An 18,028-nucleotide genomic window follows, 5' to 3' on the forward strand; every position below is an offset into this window, starting at 1 on the left:
AATTGTGTGCTTGTTTGTGTGTGGGGGGAGGGGGTCAAACCCAGTGTCTCATGAATGCTAGGTAAGCACTTTACCACTGAGCTACATCCTCAGCTCATTAGATAATTTCTTCATTCCTCTGCCACCACTTCACCCAGACCTTTTTCACTAGAATGGTGCTAAGTGTAAATCTCTCCCAAAGCAACCTTCCTTATTATGTCTATTTTTTTTCTCATCTAGTGTTTCCTAAACTTAGTATTCATATGAATCACATAGGGATCTTGTTAAAAATTCAGTCTTTGGAGTTAGGGTCTGAAATTCTTCATTTCTAACAAGTTCCCAGGTAATAGTGATGGAACCACAAAGATCTCATTCTACAAGCCATTGCCACTTTATTGTTCCTAAAAATCACTGCTCACATATTACTGCCTCAAGAATCTACTTTCACTCTGTGAATTATGTATAAACCTCTATACTCAATAGTAGCCAGAATTTCATCTAGACAAACCTGACTTTCCTACTTCTATATTTGTTGTAACCCAGCTCTATTTTTTAGTTGCTATTTTGTTTTTGAGATAAAATATACATATGGCACTGTACATGTTTTTTAAATTTTTTTTTTAGTTGTCAATGGCCTTTATTTATTTATATGTTGTTCTGATAATCGAACTCAGTGCCTCACACATACTAGGCAAGTGCTCTACCACTGAGCCACAATCCCAGCCCAGCACAGTACAGATTTTAAATGTAGAATTCAATCCGTTTTGATAAATGAACATCCAAGTAACCACTACCCCTCAAAGAATACAAAACCAGTCCCATGTTTTGGCCCAATGCTATAAATACCTTTCCATGAAGACTTCTTTCCTTTCTTCAAAGCACACCCCCAAATTCACTCTCATACCCTCATCTAAATGATTATCACTTTTAAGGCCCAAACATCTACATCTGTGTCTCTATTCTTGTGCCCCTCTCTCCCCATATTTTTTTTAATATATATTTTTTAGTTGCGGATGGACACAATACTTTTTTTTGTTTGTTTTTTATGTGGTGTTGAGGATCAAACCTAATGCCTCACACATGCAAGGCCAGCGCTCTACCACTAAGCCACAACCCCAGCCCTCTTTCCCGGTATTTTATCCACAGAGTTGTCAGAGTGATCTTTTAAAATTTTAAGTCAAATTGGGTCACTCTCCTGTTTAAAACCTCCAATGGCTTACTGTCACACTTGCAATAAATTCAAACACCTTTTCCTCCTCTAACTTCATATCCTGTTGCTTTCCTGATTTCTTTCTATGCCCTGGTCATATGGAACTTCCTCCTGGCCCTACAATACAGCAAGATTTTCCTACCTTAGAGACTGTGCATGAATTATTATCCTCCCTATTGTACCCATCACTTTTATGACTGGTTACTTTTTGTCATTCAGTTTTCAACTTCAAAGTCATATCTTCACAGAAGGCTTCCCTGATAAAAAAATCTCGAGTATATACTCAGTTACTTTAAAAAAAAAAAAAAAATCCTACTTTAATTCTCCACACAGCATCTATCATTGGTATGTATGTTCTTTATGTGTTTGTTATTATCTTTTCTCAAACTCTGAGCTATATCCCTAGTATAAACTCTAGCTGGGGATATGGCTCAGTTGGTAGAGTGCTTGCCTTGCATGCACAAGGTCCTAGGTTTGATCCCCAACACCAAAAAAAAAAAAAAAAAAAAGCATAAATTCCATGACTACAGGACTTATTAATAGTGCTCACTGCTATAACTCCTGGATCTAGAACACTGTCCATCTCATTATAAGTAGATCTTCAACAAATGTTTTCCACATAAATATGTGAACATGTATGATATATATTCATACTATAAAGATGGAAATTGTGCCGGGTTTTCCAATACATAATCTCTCATGGGATCTAAAAAGGATAAAAAGCTATTGCTAGTAATCAAACAAGATAAATCCTTCACAAAAAAGAAAGGGAAGGAAAGAATTACTGTTTTAACTTGTTGCAAAAATAAAACACAGGTTAAATCAAATTTTAATTCACATAAATTTTTAATCAGTCAAGTTAATGAAAATATCAAAATTTCTGAGTTAGTATATGGCAGCGGAAGTTTAACTTTTGTTGCAAATAATACAGTATTTGGTATTTCCATCATCAACAAGCTATGCTGCAGAAAGAGCAATTGCATTAAATCTTAATTCATCAGGGTCACGTTCCATAAACTTCTTGCAAACTTCTATGGCATCCTATGGGGGGAAAAAAAGTATAACTTTTCAGTTTTTAAATATATGTCTTACTTATGAATGATAAATAAGAATTTCACATTTTTCTGGTACTAATTTTATACTGCAGACTTATTTTTCCAAATAAAAAATACAAAACACCAAAAGACGGAACAGTTGGTGGCCCAACTTGCTTAGTACAAAAGTGTAAGATATAGCAAGTATTCTTTCTTAAAATTTTTACCTTTTAACCTGAAAATTACATATTTCACTGATTCTAAGCAACTTGAGAAAAGAGTGAATATATATGATATATATTCATACTATGCAAATGGAAATTATGCCTGGTTTCCCAGTACATAATCTCTCCTGGGATCTAAAAAGGATAAAAAAAAACTATTGCTAGTAATCAAACAAGATAAGTCCTTCACAAGAAAGAAAGGGATTTAAAATCTTAGAGATTTAAAATCTCTAAAATTTGGATCATGATACAACTCATGGTATCTTGGGACTCAAATATAGGATATAGTGAGTGACTCTTTCAATACTATTCTTGTCTTTTTTAAATTTAACAATTGTTCACATAAAGAACACAAGCAACCTCCTTATCTGTTGTAGATTTTAAATACTATTTCAAATTTTTGTTTTTTAGATTTTCTGAAAAGAGCAAGGACAAAGAAACATCCAGATTCAGAGAAAATATTATACAAATAATCTTTAGAGATGTCTTAAAGATGACAGGAATATAATTTATACTCAAAATAGGCCAACATGTTTTATCATTACCTCTAATAAAGTTTCATCACTAGTTTTCCCATGGTTAATTGGAAATGGTTTCCGTCCATCTGTGGAAAATAGACAAAAAGTTGAATGCTTAGCTGTTTTTACAAAATAATGGACTTTACCTCACACTTTCCTCTTCCTGAGACAAGAAAAGTTAAAAGATACATCCTAAAACAAATATTTTAAATGTGTAACCATGAATTTTTTTTAACATTAAAGGTTAACAGAATACTCATTCATTCATTTTGCAGTACTGGGTATGGAACCCAGAGCCTCACACAGGCTATGCAAGTATTCTACTAATGATTTAAATCCCTGGTCTTTTTTAAAAGTTTTTTATTTTGAGGCAGGGTCTCACCCAAGTTGTTGGGGGTGGCCTCAAACTTTCAATCCTCCTGCCTTAGCTTACTGAGTGGCTGGGTTTATAGGTATGTGCCACCATGCCTGACCAAGAATATTCTTAGCACCTTGTTTCCACATTTAAAAGCCTAAATTATTTTTATGAATAGAATTTATTATAAATAAATATTGGTTTTAACTTCCTGAAAATATATAAAATTAATAATTTTTTGGGAAGTTATGAACTCAGTTTTTATCCTCAGAAATATAAAAGATATGTATTTTTGCTTTAAAACTAAATCAGAAGATCTTAAATAAGACTGTCAAGTTTTTTTCAATGAAGGGAGTTATACTGTCATAGCTTATGTATTATTACTAACTATGTACCACAAAAACAGTAATATAAAGCAACAATTTAAATAACCTACAATTATTTTACTGACCACCAAAACAACTAACCAAATTGACAATCATCTTGAATAAGCTGGTACTTTTTTAATATTATGAAAAAAATAAAAAGTCCAGAATCATAAAAATTTTTGTTACCCAAAAGTTAAATGATACTACTTTTTATGCAAATGTATAATCTTAGATATCTAATTTAATTGGTACTTAATCAAGTTCAATCCACAAAACACAGTACTTTCTTATAATACCATGGTTTCTAAACAATAAAAATTTCTGAATCAGGGCTGGGATTGTGGCTTAGTGGTAGAAAGCTTGCCTAGCATGTGTGAGGCACTGGATTCGATCCTCAGCACCACATAAAAATAAATAAATAAAACAAAGGTATTGGGGCTGGGATTGTGGCTCAGTGGTAGAGCGTTCGCCTAGCTCAGCACCACATTAAAAAAATAAATAAATAAAAAGGCATGTGTTGTGTCCATCTACACCTAAAAAATAAATATTAAAAAAAAGAGTTTTAAAAAAACAAGGTATTGTATTCATGATTTACAACTAAATATATGTGTGTATTTTGAAAATTTCTGAATCAATATGCACAATGATAGACTTGGATTAACAGATACTACTATTAAAGAAAAACATGTGAAAATGAACAGATATAAATTTCCATGTAAAGTGACATTAATTTAATCATATCATCAGAATACATGCTGCATATTTTTGGACTAAGACATGTAGTTTCAAAATGCTAAATAAGTAATATCCTTACATTAACTGCCTGGGACTTAATTCTTCTTCTTTTTTTTTTTAAGTTTTTAAAATTGTAGTTGAACACAATAGCTTATTTTATTTACTTTTATGTGGTGCTGAGGATTGAAACCAGTGCTTCACATGTGTTAGACCAGTGCTCTACCAGTGAGCCACAACCCCAGCCCGTAATCCTTAAAGTCTGTAAAAACCAAAAGGAAATACTTTCCTCTAAGTAAATATTACATATGAATGCTTAGTTATCCATATTTCTACAAAACATATTCTCTTTATTAATTGCATTATATATTTCTTAATAATACATCATAGAACAACTCCTTAAAATATCCTTTTCTAGCAAAAGCTTATTCCTCAGTAGCTCATTTATTCTAAAGTTATAAGACTCTATTACATTCTTTATGTGCTACCTTCATTTTATATTATCTTTATTTTATCTTTTAATTTTTACATAAAAGCAAAAGTATAATAAACATTGTAGGCTACAGGTTTTCCCTCCTTTCTTTTTTTTCTTTTTGATACTGAGGACTGAACTTAGGGGTGTTTTACCACTGAGCTACATCCCCAGACCTTACTTGCAATTCTCCTGCCTCAGCCTCCCAAGTTGCTAGGATTTCAAGTGTGAGCCAGTATGCCAGCTGGTTTCCCTTTCTTAACAAAATTTTTTATGTATGTATTTTAATTATTTATTTTTTCTGGTTCTCATCACTCATATCTTCATTCATTAGAACCTACTGAGTGATTTTCTTTCATATGCAGATGTTGTTTAATGTAGAATTACTTTCAAACATTATTACAGACTAAGATTATTAAATAATTGATCTTGAAATGTCAAAAGAATATAAACAAAATGAAAGCATATAGTACTTTGTTATAATAACAGTTTAGAGCAAAGATTAATTATGATTTTTATTATATTTCTAGTCTTGAGGTTGTGCTAACAACAACCAATGGTCCAAATCCAGCCCCTTAGCCTATTTTTATACCTTCCTTAAAAGTGGTTTTTACATGTTGAATAAGAAAAAAAAACAAAAGAAGGAGGAGAAAGAGGAGAAGGAGAAGGTGGTAAAGGAGGAGAAGAAGGAGGAAGAAGAACAGGAGAAATGATAAAACAATAAACAAAACCTAAAACATTTGTTACCTAGTCCTTTTAGAAAAAAATTTGCCAAAAGATTAAAATGTAAAAACTGCCATTGTTCCAACCAAACAATGGCAGTTTTTACATTTTAATGTTTTGGCAAATTTTTTTCATAGACCATGAAACTTCCATTTCCCAACTACTTTGGGTGTAATTTAAGCAAATGCCTATCCTAGAGAAGAACAAATGAGGTTAGAGACCATCACACCATACAGGGCCTTTTAAGACCAGGAAAATCTGTATATCTTGTACATGGGTCCAGTAACCAAGACCCTGCAACTTTGGTCTAATTCCACTTATAGGCTGGATAAGAAAGAAGACAGCAGCCTAGTTCATTAGCAGTGGCTAACCAATTCATTCAGATCTTGTCTTTTGGATAATCTGATCACAAGACCCCAGAGATGGCTACAGGCAGTAGAACTATACAAAAGATCTTATAAACACCATAAAACAAATGAGAAAGCCTAGTATAAAATATCCTCAGATATCCAAGATATCCAAGGACAGCCATCAATGATGGAGCTCATAAAACTATATAAAAAATAAAACTTTGAAAAACACTGCCTAAGTGTTAAAATGGAATGTGATATTTTAAAACATAAAAGTTCAAAGAACAGCTAGGTGTGGTGGTGTATGCCTGTAATCCCAGGGACCCTGGAGGCTGAGGCAGGGGGATCACAAGTTTAGTAAGCCTCAGAAACTCTGCAAGACTCTAAGTAATTTAGTGAGCTCCTGTCTAAAAATAAAAACTAAAATAGATTGGGGATGTAGCTCAGTAGTAAAAGGCTCCTGGGTTCAATCCCCAGTACCAAAAATTCAGAGAACAGTGGGCTGAAAGTATAGCCCAGCAGTAGAGTGTATGCCTAGCATGCATGAGGCCCTGCACAAAAATAGATAATAAATTAATTCATTTAAGTTTTTTAAAAAATCAGAAAACTAAAGAATTCTTTAAAATTAGAAATATGATAAAAGGATTTAGAAATTTGTAACAGATTGGAAGAAAAGTTCCAGAGACCAAAAGAAGAGACTATGATATACAAGAAAGAAAAGTTAAGGAATTCCAGAAAGACAGAATAATGGAAAAGAGAAATCCAATGGAAAAAACAAATAATTCCCACAATGAAACACAAGAGTTTCTAGATTGAAAAGATCCCCTGAAGCCCAAAATTATTGATATAAACAGACCCAAGCAAGACATATCATCCAATAAAGAGAAATACCATGATGATAATGTATACAAGGCATAGAACAGAAAAGAGAGCACTGAGAGAGGTATCGCCAAGAGGGTAAAGTTAATAGAATGCCAGATGTTCCAATTCTAAGTATTGAGAGACTCAGACCAATGAAAAAGAGCCTAGGAGAAACTTAGCATTAAGTACATTAAAATAAATAAATAAAAATTTAAAAGCCAGGCATAGTGGCACCAATAATTCCAGCAACTTGGAAGGCTAAATCAGGAGGATCCCAAGTTTAAGGCCAGCCTGGTGAATTTAGTGAAACCATCTCTCAAAATAAAATATAAAAGGGGTTGGGATGTAGTTCAATAGTTGAGTAACACACACACACACACACACACACACACACACAGAGCAAAATAAAACCATTATTAACTGGAGAAATAAAAAGGAAAAAAAAAGTATGTTTGGCTCAGTTGAGAATAATGTTTCTGTGGTAAAGATAAACAACAACCCTAAGTATCCTGGGAGAATAGTAAAAAGAAAAGTAATGCTCTTTTTTTTTTTTTTTTTGATTGAGAAAGAGAAATAACTAAAGAGGACAATAAAAGAAAGCTAAATCCTTATCTTCCATTTGGAGAATTCAAGAAATAAAAATTAGGCAACTTCTACCTCCAGCCATTATGGAACTACTGGTGTTAGATAGGGCTCCCACTGGAAACAACTAAAAGCCTAGGCAAAAAATAAGCCTAGACTTATTTTTAGACAATGGGGAACAAGCTGCCCATAACTATAAGTACATCCTACAATAATACTAGCTTTCTTCTAGGGAACATTTACTGAACACCACTGCTGAAAAGAGACACTCAAGCACAGCACAACTATTTCAATGAGATAAAGAGAAAGAGAATGGATTTCAAGGAGGCTAAGGCAGCTAAAATTTGCAAATGACCAGAAAGCAAGCTCTGAAGAGCTCTTGATTTCTCTGGGCCAGGCCAGGATTGGTGAGGCAGATGAAGGTAGTAAGCAGTGGGATTGGAACTAAGCTTGCGACTGGTGTGGCCAAGAGGTTGTTTACATAAAGGATGAATGGATAAACCAGAAAATACACAAGGGTCATGGGGACAAGATTTTTCAGCTTCAGAAAACAGTCACAAATGTGGAGAAGAACAAAAGAATAAATCTATGGCATTAAATTAGAATTGGAAGTGTTTTGGTGTTTTTTGTTTATTTTGTGATGTTGAGGAATCAAACCCTGGGCCTCATGCATGCTAGGCAAGCACTCCACCATTACTGAGCTACAAGTTCAGCAAAGAAGGAGAAGTATTAATATAAATAAATAATTGTTAATACACAGAGGCTAGAAACACATGTAATTGTGTGCAAGCATATCCATATTCACATATGCATGTGTTTATATATAGCACATAAACATATTTCTAGCTGTATTCTCTGGGAGGGCTTAGAAGTATTGATACCTTAGTAGCAGTGAGCACATCCAGTATGCTAATCTTTGTTCTAAACACTATTTTACATTAAAAGGAACACAGGTTCCTTAGAGAAGAGGCTAAATATAGGACAAACAGAACAGAAAATAAAAGAAGAGCCTGGAGCATTCTGTTTCAAATGAAAGAAACTACTCAAAGAGTAACAATGACATATCAACAAGATGCAAGACTCAGCTTCTCTTCAAAGGCCAAGTCTGGGATGAATTCAGCATCAAAATATGAAAAGTAATATCTTCAAGCCCTTTTTTCTTGCTTTATTTTTTAATGTTTTATTGCTTATGAAAATGTTTAACCCTAATAACCCTCTAGATGACCTATACTATATAAAGAAGCAATTGCCCTTAAACTGTACTCTGGCTTACTTTTCTATTTTACAATTAAATATCTTTTCCACATAAATATATACACACATACACACACACACACACACACATACATGGGATGTAATGGGCTGTAATTTTTTAAGTAAAGTGTGAGTTCGGGGGCTGGGGATGTGGCTCAAGCGGTAATGCCTGGCATGCGCGGGGCGCTGGGTTTGATCCTCAGCACCACATAAAAATAAATAAATAAATAAATAAATAAATAAATAAATAATAAATAAAGATGTTGTGTCCACCGAAAACTAAAAAATAAATATTAAAAAAATTCTCTCTCTTTCTCTCTCTTAAAAAAAAAAAGTGTGAGTTCATTCTGACATAGATGAGTGAATGAATGAATGGGAAAAAATGTCGTTGGAGAAATGTATTTTTTTTCTTTTTTTAAATATTTATTTTTTACTTTTAGGTGGACATAATATCTTTACTTCATTTTTATGTGGTGCTGAGAATCGAACCCAGTGCCCCATGCATGCTAGGCAAGCGCGCTACCACTTGAGCCACATCCCCAGCCCCTGGAGAAATGTATTTTAAAAATCACCTTAGGAAGGAAACAAGAATGTAAAGAAAGAGCTTACAGAATGGGAGAAAATCCTGGCTAGCTACTATTTTGACAGAGGATTAATATAATACCAAAAAAACCAAATAACCCCATTAAACAAACACTTTTCAAAAGAATATATACAAATGACCAACAAATATACACCATTAGTAATTAGGGAAATGGAAATCAAAACTACCCTGAGATTTCATCTCACTCCAATCAAAATGGCCACCATAAAGAATACAAACAATAGTCGAGAGGATGTGGAGAAAAGGAACTATTTTACACTACTCATAGGATTATTAATCACCACAACCACTATGGAAATTGGCATAGAAGTTCCTAAAAATATTAGCAATAGGTCAGATGTGGTGGCACACCTGTAATCTCAGAAGCCGAGGCAGGAGGAACACAAGTTCAAAGCCTCAGCAACTTGGTGAGGCCTAAGCAATTTAGCAAGACCCAGTCTCAAAATTTAAAAAGGGTGTGGCTGTGTTAAGCACCACTGGGTTCAATCCTCAGTACCAAAAAAAAAAAAAAAAAAAGAAAAAAGAATAGGATATGACCCTGCTGCTCACTCCTGTTTAATTCTTAGAGAATTAAAGTCATCATACTATAGCAAAACATGCATATCCATGTTTATAGCAGCATAATTCATAATAGCCAAACTATGGAACAAACCTAGGTGTTCATCAATGGTTGAATGAATAAAGAAAATGTGGTATCTATACATAATGGAGTTTTATTCAGCCATAAAGAAGAATGAAATGAAATTATGTTATTTGCAGGAAAATGAATGTAACTTGGAGAACATTATGCTAAGCAAAATAAGCCAAACTCAAAAAGCCAAGAGTTATGTTTTCTCTCATATGTGGCAACTAAAGAGGAAAAAGGAAAAGAAAGGTGGGGATGGATCTCACTGAAGGGAGATCAGTAGAGTAGAAGAAAGAAACCAGGAATAAGGAAAAGGCAGGGAAAGGGGAAATACTAGGAAATGAAATTGGCCAAATTGTATTGTTAAGATTGTGTGCATGTACCAATATGTAACAACAAATCCCACCATTATTTACAACCCATATGTACCAATAAAAATATGGGCAAAAGAAGAAAAACAAAAAGTGGCAAGTTAATACATACACAGCAAATGAGAGGTAAGAAAACTAAAGATCACAGCATGCAGAATTACTGAAAAGAACATCCCCTTTTTGTTTCTTTATTTGGATTTTTTTTAACTCAGAAGGTCCTATAGAGAAGCATAAGACTCATAATTATAAGATCATGTACACCAATCATGAAACATATATAAGAAGTTTTTTCCATCTGAATAACTCAGTTAAAATTATGAGTATTTCCTGGCATATGCCCTGAAATAGTCCAAATAACAGTAACATTAAAAGAAAAAAAAAAAAGTTCAGACATAGGCCAAAACATCAAGTAACTAATTATGGTACTTTGACATAAATCCAAAGGAACCATTAACAGAAACCAGAGACCTGTAAAATCTTTTCAAAAATCAGATAGCCTACCATAAGGACAGTATAATGGATTGAAAACTAGTAATATTTGTTATTGAATACAAAACCTGGTCTTGATGAATATCACACATATCTTTCAAAAATAAAGGCAGTTCACCCAGATATTTCCAAAAAGTAACTCAATAATTTAATAAGGATGATTTCCAGAAGTTTCCTGTAATGATTACTTTTCTGCTTTGCTAAAATGCAAAGACAGTATGTAAACTTTCTTGAATTATAAGATACTTGAACATCAAAACAATTATTTTTTTCTTAAAAAATATTAAAAAAAATGCCATTATGTAAACTCAATTTTATAGAATAATCAATTAATTTAAGTAAACACAATATATATCAGTAGTCCTGTTTATCATAAATAGAAACTTTCCCATTTACCATTTTTCTCCCCAAGATAAATTAAAATAGTTCTTACCTAATTCATAGAGGTGCCCGTCTACATGAACTAATGCAATAAAATGAAGATCTACTTTTTCATCTATACTTGGTGCCTGGAATAGGAGGGAAAAATATGTATTATATACATTAGTAGTCAATCACTTCAAGGACATATATACATACACAAATAATACCAAGTGACTGAACATTTATCCAATATAACTTAAGGCTTAATCCTTGATATGATGGACAGAGTGACCATGTTTGTGACAATGTGTTCATCCATCAATAAGGAAAACACAAACTAAAAGCATATTTCTCTTAGTCTCAATTGATCTAAGTCTTGTTTACCTTAGAAGTCCTACTGTCAGCACAATGCCTGGTATATTGTATGTACACAATGCATACTTGTTTGAATAAAATGAATGTATGAATTTATTGTGTAATTTTTAAAATTTAAAAGCCTTAGGTTTTAATAATTCATAAACAATTAAAGCAACACAAGTTAAAATTTAAGACATCAAGAAAGCTAGTTGGGCTGTCATATTTAACAAATTAGAATAAATAAATAAATGTTAAAAATAAAATAAGACATCTAATACAAAAATAAAAAGACTAGGAAACAAAAACAAAGAAAAGAAAGCTAGCTGGTTTCCTTAATGACTGGTTTCATTAATGACTTAATGAATTTAATAATATCATTTTTTGAACAATGTGGAGTAAATAATCATAAAATAAGTATCTGTACTCATTCTAGATTAAAAAGCTTAAAAATGAATAAATGCAGGGAATTAGCCTTGAAGATTAAAAGGGGAGAAGAAAAGAGGATAAGAACAAATTAAGATACAATAAGGGGCTGGGGTTGTGGTTCAGTGGTAAAGTGCTTGCCTAGCAAATGTGAGGCCCTGCGTTCGATCCTCAGCACCAAATACAACTAAAAAATACATTAAGAAAAAAAAGATGCAATGAACTGGGCTGGGGTTGTAGCTCAGTGGTAGAGCACTTGCCTCACATGTGTGAGGAACTGGGTTTGACCCTCAGCATCACATTAAGAAATCTAACAAATAAAGGTATTAAAAAAAGAATTATAAAATAAGAAGAGAGAAATGAAATTTAAAGAATGAATTTAATGAACTGTAGCCACGACTTTTCTCTTGCTTTTTTTTGACTCTTTTTTTTTTTTTTTTTTTTTTGGTGCTAGTGATTGAACCCAGGGCCTTATGTTTGAGAAACAAGCACTCTACCAACTGGCTATACCCCAGCCCCATTTTTTGGACTCTTAACAATTTGAAATTTAAACTATACCTAGGTTTTTTTTTTTTTAATTTACCAAATTCAATTTGCATAAGTAATATTTACATATCTTAGACATTCAAATAACTAATGTAAAATTGATACTCTGATTAACTGATACTTTCTATGATATGCACAACTAGTACTAATATATGTTAGCTATACATCAAATCTAAGTGATTTGAAATGAAATACAATCACTGTTAAATACAGGTGGAACAAAAATTTTAGAGATAAAAGTTTTCAAAAGGCATAAATTTTATCTTATATCACCTTAAAAGGTTTTAAGTAACAGTAGTATCTTGACTCAAAAAATACACTTTTTTTCATGCTCAATAATTATATATTTTCTATTAATTATAATGCGGAATTTTCTGATGCAGAAATTAAAGGTAGAGATTAAATATTGCTATTTTATTCATTACTGTATTTTATTTTCTAAGATTTATAGAATGCTTCTAAAATATTTGCCAATACAGTGTCTCATCTAATCTCTCAGTGTTCTACTGAGATTATTTCTCTCAAATTATAAATGGAAGAAATTGGCAAATATGGCAAACTAGCTCCTCCTAAGTTCATCAAGAACTAAAAAATTATACAGTAGAAATCAAAGTTTTTATCTAGTTTTACTACTGCACCAATGTAAGACTCCTCTCTAGTGTGGTCGGCTATTGTGGTTGCTCCTCAAATGCCTGGGAAATGCAACAAAGTTTTGAGATAGCCCATTCTATAGTTAACACATTTTTATTAAGAGTTTTCTTACAATGAGACTACAAAAGGTCTCCAGGTATTTTCAATCACCTTGGAAAAAGATCTAATCCTTCTTTAACACAATAAATTGTTTTCAAATGTGTAAAGTCAGTGATAGTGAGTTCCCTTACTTTCCTGGTTAGGGAATAAAAAAAAATTAGTAATCACTTAATCCAATACCTTCATTTCATTCATAAATACAGGAGAATCCAACTTTTCAAGCCCAAACCTAGGCAATTTACAAATTACAAATTCATTTCTGTAAGAAAAATGCTAAAAAGAATTCCTTATTTAACTAGGAAAAACTATTCTTTTATTCATTTTAAGATAATTTTACAATGACAGTATAAAGGGTTTAAAATCTTTTGAACTATTGTGTTTTCATAAATTATTTTAATATCTTAAGAATTATATATTACATAGCTTTTGTTTTTAATGTTTTGCCAGTAAATACAACCATGCTAGTGGTAAAGACAGTATACTTGGAGTCAGAGAACTAAATACGTGCCCAAATCCAGGAGCCTTGCTTGGGTTTCTATCCATTTAGAGGTTTAAGCAAGATATAACTGTTAAGTGTGTAATCTGTTAAATGTGTTCTAAATCTTATATAATATTACAATATTAATACAAACATTTTCACAAATATGAGTAGTTATCAAAGTAGTGACTCAAAATTTTGTGACATTGTTCCTTTTATCCAAAATAAATACTAAAAATATAAAACTCTACAGTGGGTATGAAAAGCCTTCAAACTATTATAAAAGATTAGTAAAGCTCAAAATGTTTAAGCCTCCACAAAACCTAAATCTTCATTTTAAGACTTTTCCTTTAATCAACTTCAATTAATCTAAAATTTGCAATTATTCAGCTGCTTAAAAATTATTCCACTAAAACCAATAAGAAAATCTCAACAAGTCTTCTGTTGCAAAAAAAATGACCAACATATAACTACATAAAAATCATAAAACAGAGGCTACAGATTGGATCATTTGCCTATATTTATATAACTTTAAGTTTCTACTTATATAACTTTAAGTTTCCTAGTTTAGAATATAATACTTGTCTTGGTTAAAAAGTGATATAACAAATCAATTAGAAATCAAACACTAAGTATAAATTTCACATTATAAAAACGCAGTTTAAATTTAATGGTATTTAATATATACCAAGCACTGTTCTAAGTGCTTTTATGTTTTATTGACCAATGAATCATCATACAAACTCAATAAGGTAGGTAATATGATTTTATCCATCTTACTCTCAAAAAAACTAAGAGAAGCATTAAGTAAATGTTCTAGGTTACACTGCTAGTAAATGATGGGATTTAGGATAAAATCCAGGCAATGTGACTTCAAAATCTACGTTCTTAGCCACTATGCTATGAAAATACTTATAAAGCTATAAGGAAATAAAATTAATATGTGCAAAGATCAACATTACATAAAACTGGAAATACCAAATTTTATCACGTGCTCATTTACATTTAGAATGGTTTTAGTACAAATGAAATTATTCCTATGTAAAATTAAATCAATTGTGCCCCAGTCGGAATTTACAAAATTATGATCTTATTCTATTTATCAAGTTCACCTTGTATTCTCACTGTGTTAAACAACATATAGCATAATACGAAGCAACAAATATCAAATGGATGAATGAATAAAAATGACAAATGAGTATGGTAACCCAATGAGCGTAATGAAATAGAGACACCGTTTGTTGATACTCATCACAAATGGAAGGCTATTTGATGATTTTGCTGATAATTGGTGGAAGCAAATGTTTAAGGAAAAGTGTCAAGACTCCACTTTGCAGTTTGAGTACAGCTCTAGAAGGGTAAATAGGGGGAAGAAAGAATCTTTGACGTCATATTTTAATTGTTTTAAGAGCTAAAATACATGCATAAGCTTATACTAGCTTCAAAAGTCATGATGATTTATAGAAATGTCAAGTTTCTTATAAATGTATGGCACACATCAAAGATTTCAGATACTTCATTTTTAGATAGACTCTGCCAAACCACAGTTATTGCCTTTAAAAGTATAGAACATCAGAAAGACAAGAACTGTACTTGCTTAATTCTGCAGTTTATTTCCACTGTCAGAATTATTAGAATTCCATTGTCAATCTCAATATTTAAGATAATTAGGAAGATTACAAGAACAAATGTACTTTTTAATAGTTTGCTAATCTTTTTAGCCTATAAAAGTGAAATCATAAAATTTGCGGGAGGCCTACATTGATACACAGGAGAAAAAATCTTCACCTCCTACTTGGAAAAGATCTTCAGAAATTAAATAGGCAGGGAAGATGAGATCAAGATTAAACCAAGTACCTGAGCCACCTCAGGGAATAAAACAGCTTAGATGAAATACCCTACACCATGAAGGATTTAGATTAAGGATAGAGTAAGTAAAGTGACCCCAGAGCATGGCAAGAGACTAATGCTGTACTCAGAAACATGAAAAATAAATAAATAAAGCAATAGATGGCAAAGAACTCAGAAGGAACACAGCATTTGTTGACCCAAGTCAACTAAATGAAACTAGAAAGCTGAAGGGTAAGAAAACACACATTCACTTTAACAACTAATAGGAAATTAAACATTATCACAAATGTCGATCAGGACTCATCAACAGGCAGGAGCCCTTATTTTTGCAGGGTATGGAGTGGAAAGATGAATGTTCACCAAGGCAGTGGTGAAAGTCAAGCTAGACTGCAAAGCACAGAGTTATGCTTGCAATCTTACTCGGGGAGAAAAAGCTAATGGTTGAGTGAACCAAGAGAAAAGCCCTTTGAAGACTGAAGACGTTTAAGGGGGGAAAATAAAAGGACTGCCCTTGCCACTGGAAGAAGAGATGGAAGATTGACTACACTTACAACAGAATGGAGACCCAAAGATGGTAGGCGTAAGAAGGGTCGCCAGCGACGAAGACGGAGAGATGGACTGGTAGCCTTTGCAGGGCCTACATGGTTACGTTTGACCCAGGGCAGGGATGCATGGTGACACAATGATGAGGACTTCGTTCTGCAGTGGCTAGAATGAGGCTGTGATGAGGATGGCGAGGAGGACTACATAATTAAAAAAGAGAATATTTTACTTAGACCACGTTACTGGGTGATCATTTTTTTCTTAAAAGCAACGTATGGTCATACTTGTAGTCATATGATCTAGTAACAATCATATAGTAAAGGATCACATATGAATATTGTTTAAAAATGGGTAAAGTGGAAATATATAATCAAGTATCAGGTTATATGCCATAGTTTCTTATATGTACATTTTAAATACTGGCATATCCTCATCTGCTATACAGCACAGATTCATGGAACTGAGTTATTTTAAAGCCACTAAAATGGAATCATTATATTAGATCGTTTTTAAAACTGTAACACACATACACAAACACGTAACACATACAAAACATAAAAAGAATAATGGGCAGAAGAAAACAATATGTCAATAGGCATTGGTAAAATTCCTTAGAGGGTAGAAACCAAGGTATGTGTGAAGGGGGACTTTAAAACCTAAATAAGAATGAAATGAACTTCTCTAAATATGATGACCTGAACTATCCTCTTATTTAGGCTGACAAGCTACCATGGAAATTATCATGGCCTATTAATCATCTTTTAGTAAACAATAGTATCAGTTAAAATATGTATCACTTATTTCATGCCAGGCACCATTTTAAGCACTTTACACACATCAATTAATTTATTCTCCAATGGCCTGTGACATAGTTATAACTATTCCCATTTTCCAAATGAGAAATCAGTGCACAAGTAGTCTAAGTGACACAACCAAGGTCACACTGCTGCAAGTAGTGGGCTGGGACTAAATCCCAGGATATCAGGTTCTAGATTCAATGATCTTACTCAGTATGGCGAACAGACTCTAATCAAAAGAAGGATTTTTAATGCTAATTTATGAGATTAGAGTCTACTGAGCAGAAGAGTGATTCTAATAAAATTAGATGTATGGGGATTAACCTTTTCAAACACTACTTATACCAAAGTCAAATCTGGCCCAATAGTTTTCCACAAAATGTACATGGATACAAAAAAATAATAGTGGTAATCCAGATGATCTTACAAATGTCACCTTGAATCAATAACACCACTATATTAAATTAAAAATGATTTAAAGCAATATGATGAAATTATAATCAGTAAAATCATGAGAATAAAAAAGAATAGTCATAAGGCTTTGATAATAAATTTCACTAACCATGGTATAGTCTGAGTTTGCTCTGAATGATTCTAAAACTTTTTTTAATCTTTTTTTTTAGTTGAAGATGGACACATCTTTATTTTTACATGATGCTGAGGATTGAACCCAGTGCCTCACATTTGCAAGGCAAGTGCTTGACCACTGAACTACAGCCCCAGCCCTCTGCATCTCTTTTTAAGTTGGTACTTTTGATCTACATAAACAATACATTAACCTAAAATAAAACTATCATTTTGATGGGGGGTTTAAAATGTTTGTGAACAGCTTCTCATAAGAATCAATTATAAACACATAAATGATCCTATAATGGTTCTATGTTGGAATAAAGGTACATATAACAAAATGTCTACTCTCACAGATATAGTCTAATCAGAAATTTGTTATATTCAATCTACATTTAAATAGGAGGAAGAGGGAAAGGGAAGATAATAAAAGGAAAAAAGAAATGGAGTAGAGAGAGACAGGAAGGTGAAGTTGATGATGAAGAACAGAAAAAAAGTTTTTCTAAGAATCTGAGGAAGACACATTACTAAAATAGAGTTATAAACTGAAAGAATGTGAATGGCACAGGTAAAATTGGAAAGGTAGCTCTGGCAAAGAATTT

The 18,028-nt window shown here is 32.5% G+C and overlaps 1 protein-coding gene across 2 annotated transcripts in view; it reads right to left on the minus strand.

Moving 5' to 3' along the window:
* Positions 1–2,011: 2,011 nt before the first annotated feature.
* Positions 2,012–18,028, minus strand: part of Uchl3 (ubiquitin C-terminal hydrolase L3) — a 58,016-nt gene continuing 41,999 nt past the window's right edge. Inside the window, exons 6-9 of one of the 2 annotated variants that reach the window (XM_076872486.1) lie at positions 16,071–16,262; positions 11,185–11,260; positions 2,993–3,051; positions 2,012–2,230 (exon numbers count right to left, since the gene is read on the minus strand). In XM_076872486.1, the coding sequence (XP_076728601.1) occupies positions 2,147–2,230; positions 2,993–3,051; positions 11,185–11,260; positions 16,071–16,262 (411 nt within the window). In that variant the 3' untranslated portion in view covers positions 2,012–2,146. The remainder of the gene's footprint in view (positions 2,231–2,992; positions 3,052–11,184; positions 11,261–16,070; positions 16,263–18,028) is intronic. The other variant, XM_076872485.1, reaches the window with a different exon arrangement.

Source organism: Callospermophilus lateralis, chromosome 12 (genome assembly GCF_048772815.1).
Source record: "Callospermophilus lateralis isolate mCalLat2 chromosome 12, mCalLat2.hap1, whole genome shotgun sequence".
In the NCBI taxonomy this organism is placed as follows: domain Eukaryota; kingdom Metazoa; phylum Chordata; class Mammalia; order Rodentia; family Sciuridae; genus Callospermophilus; species Callospermophilus lateralis.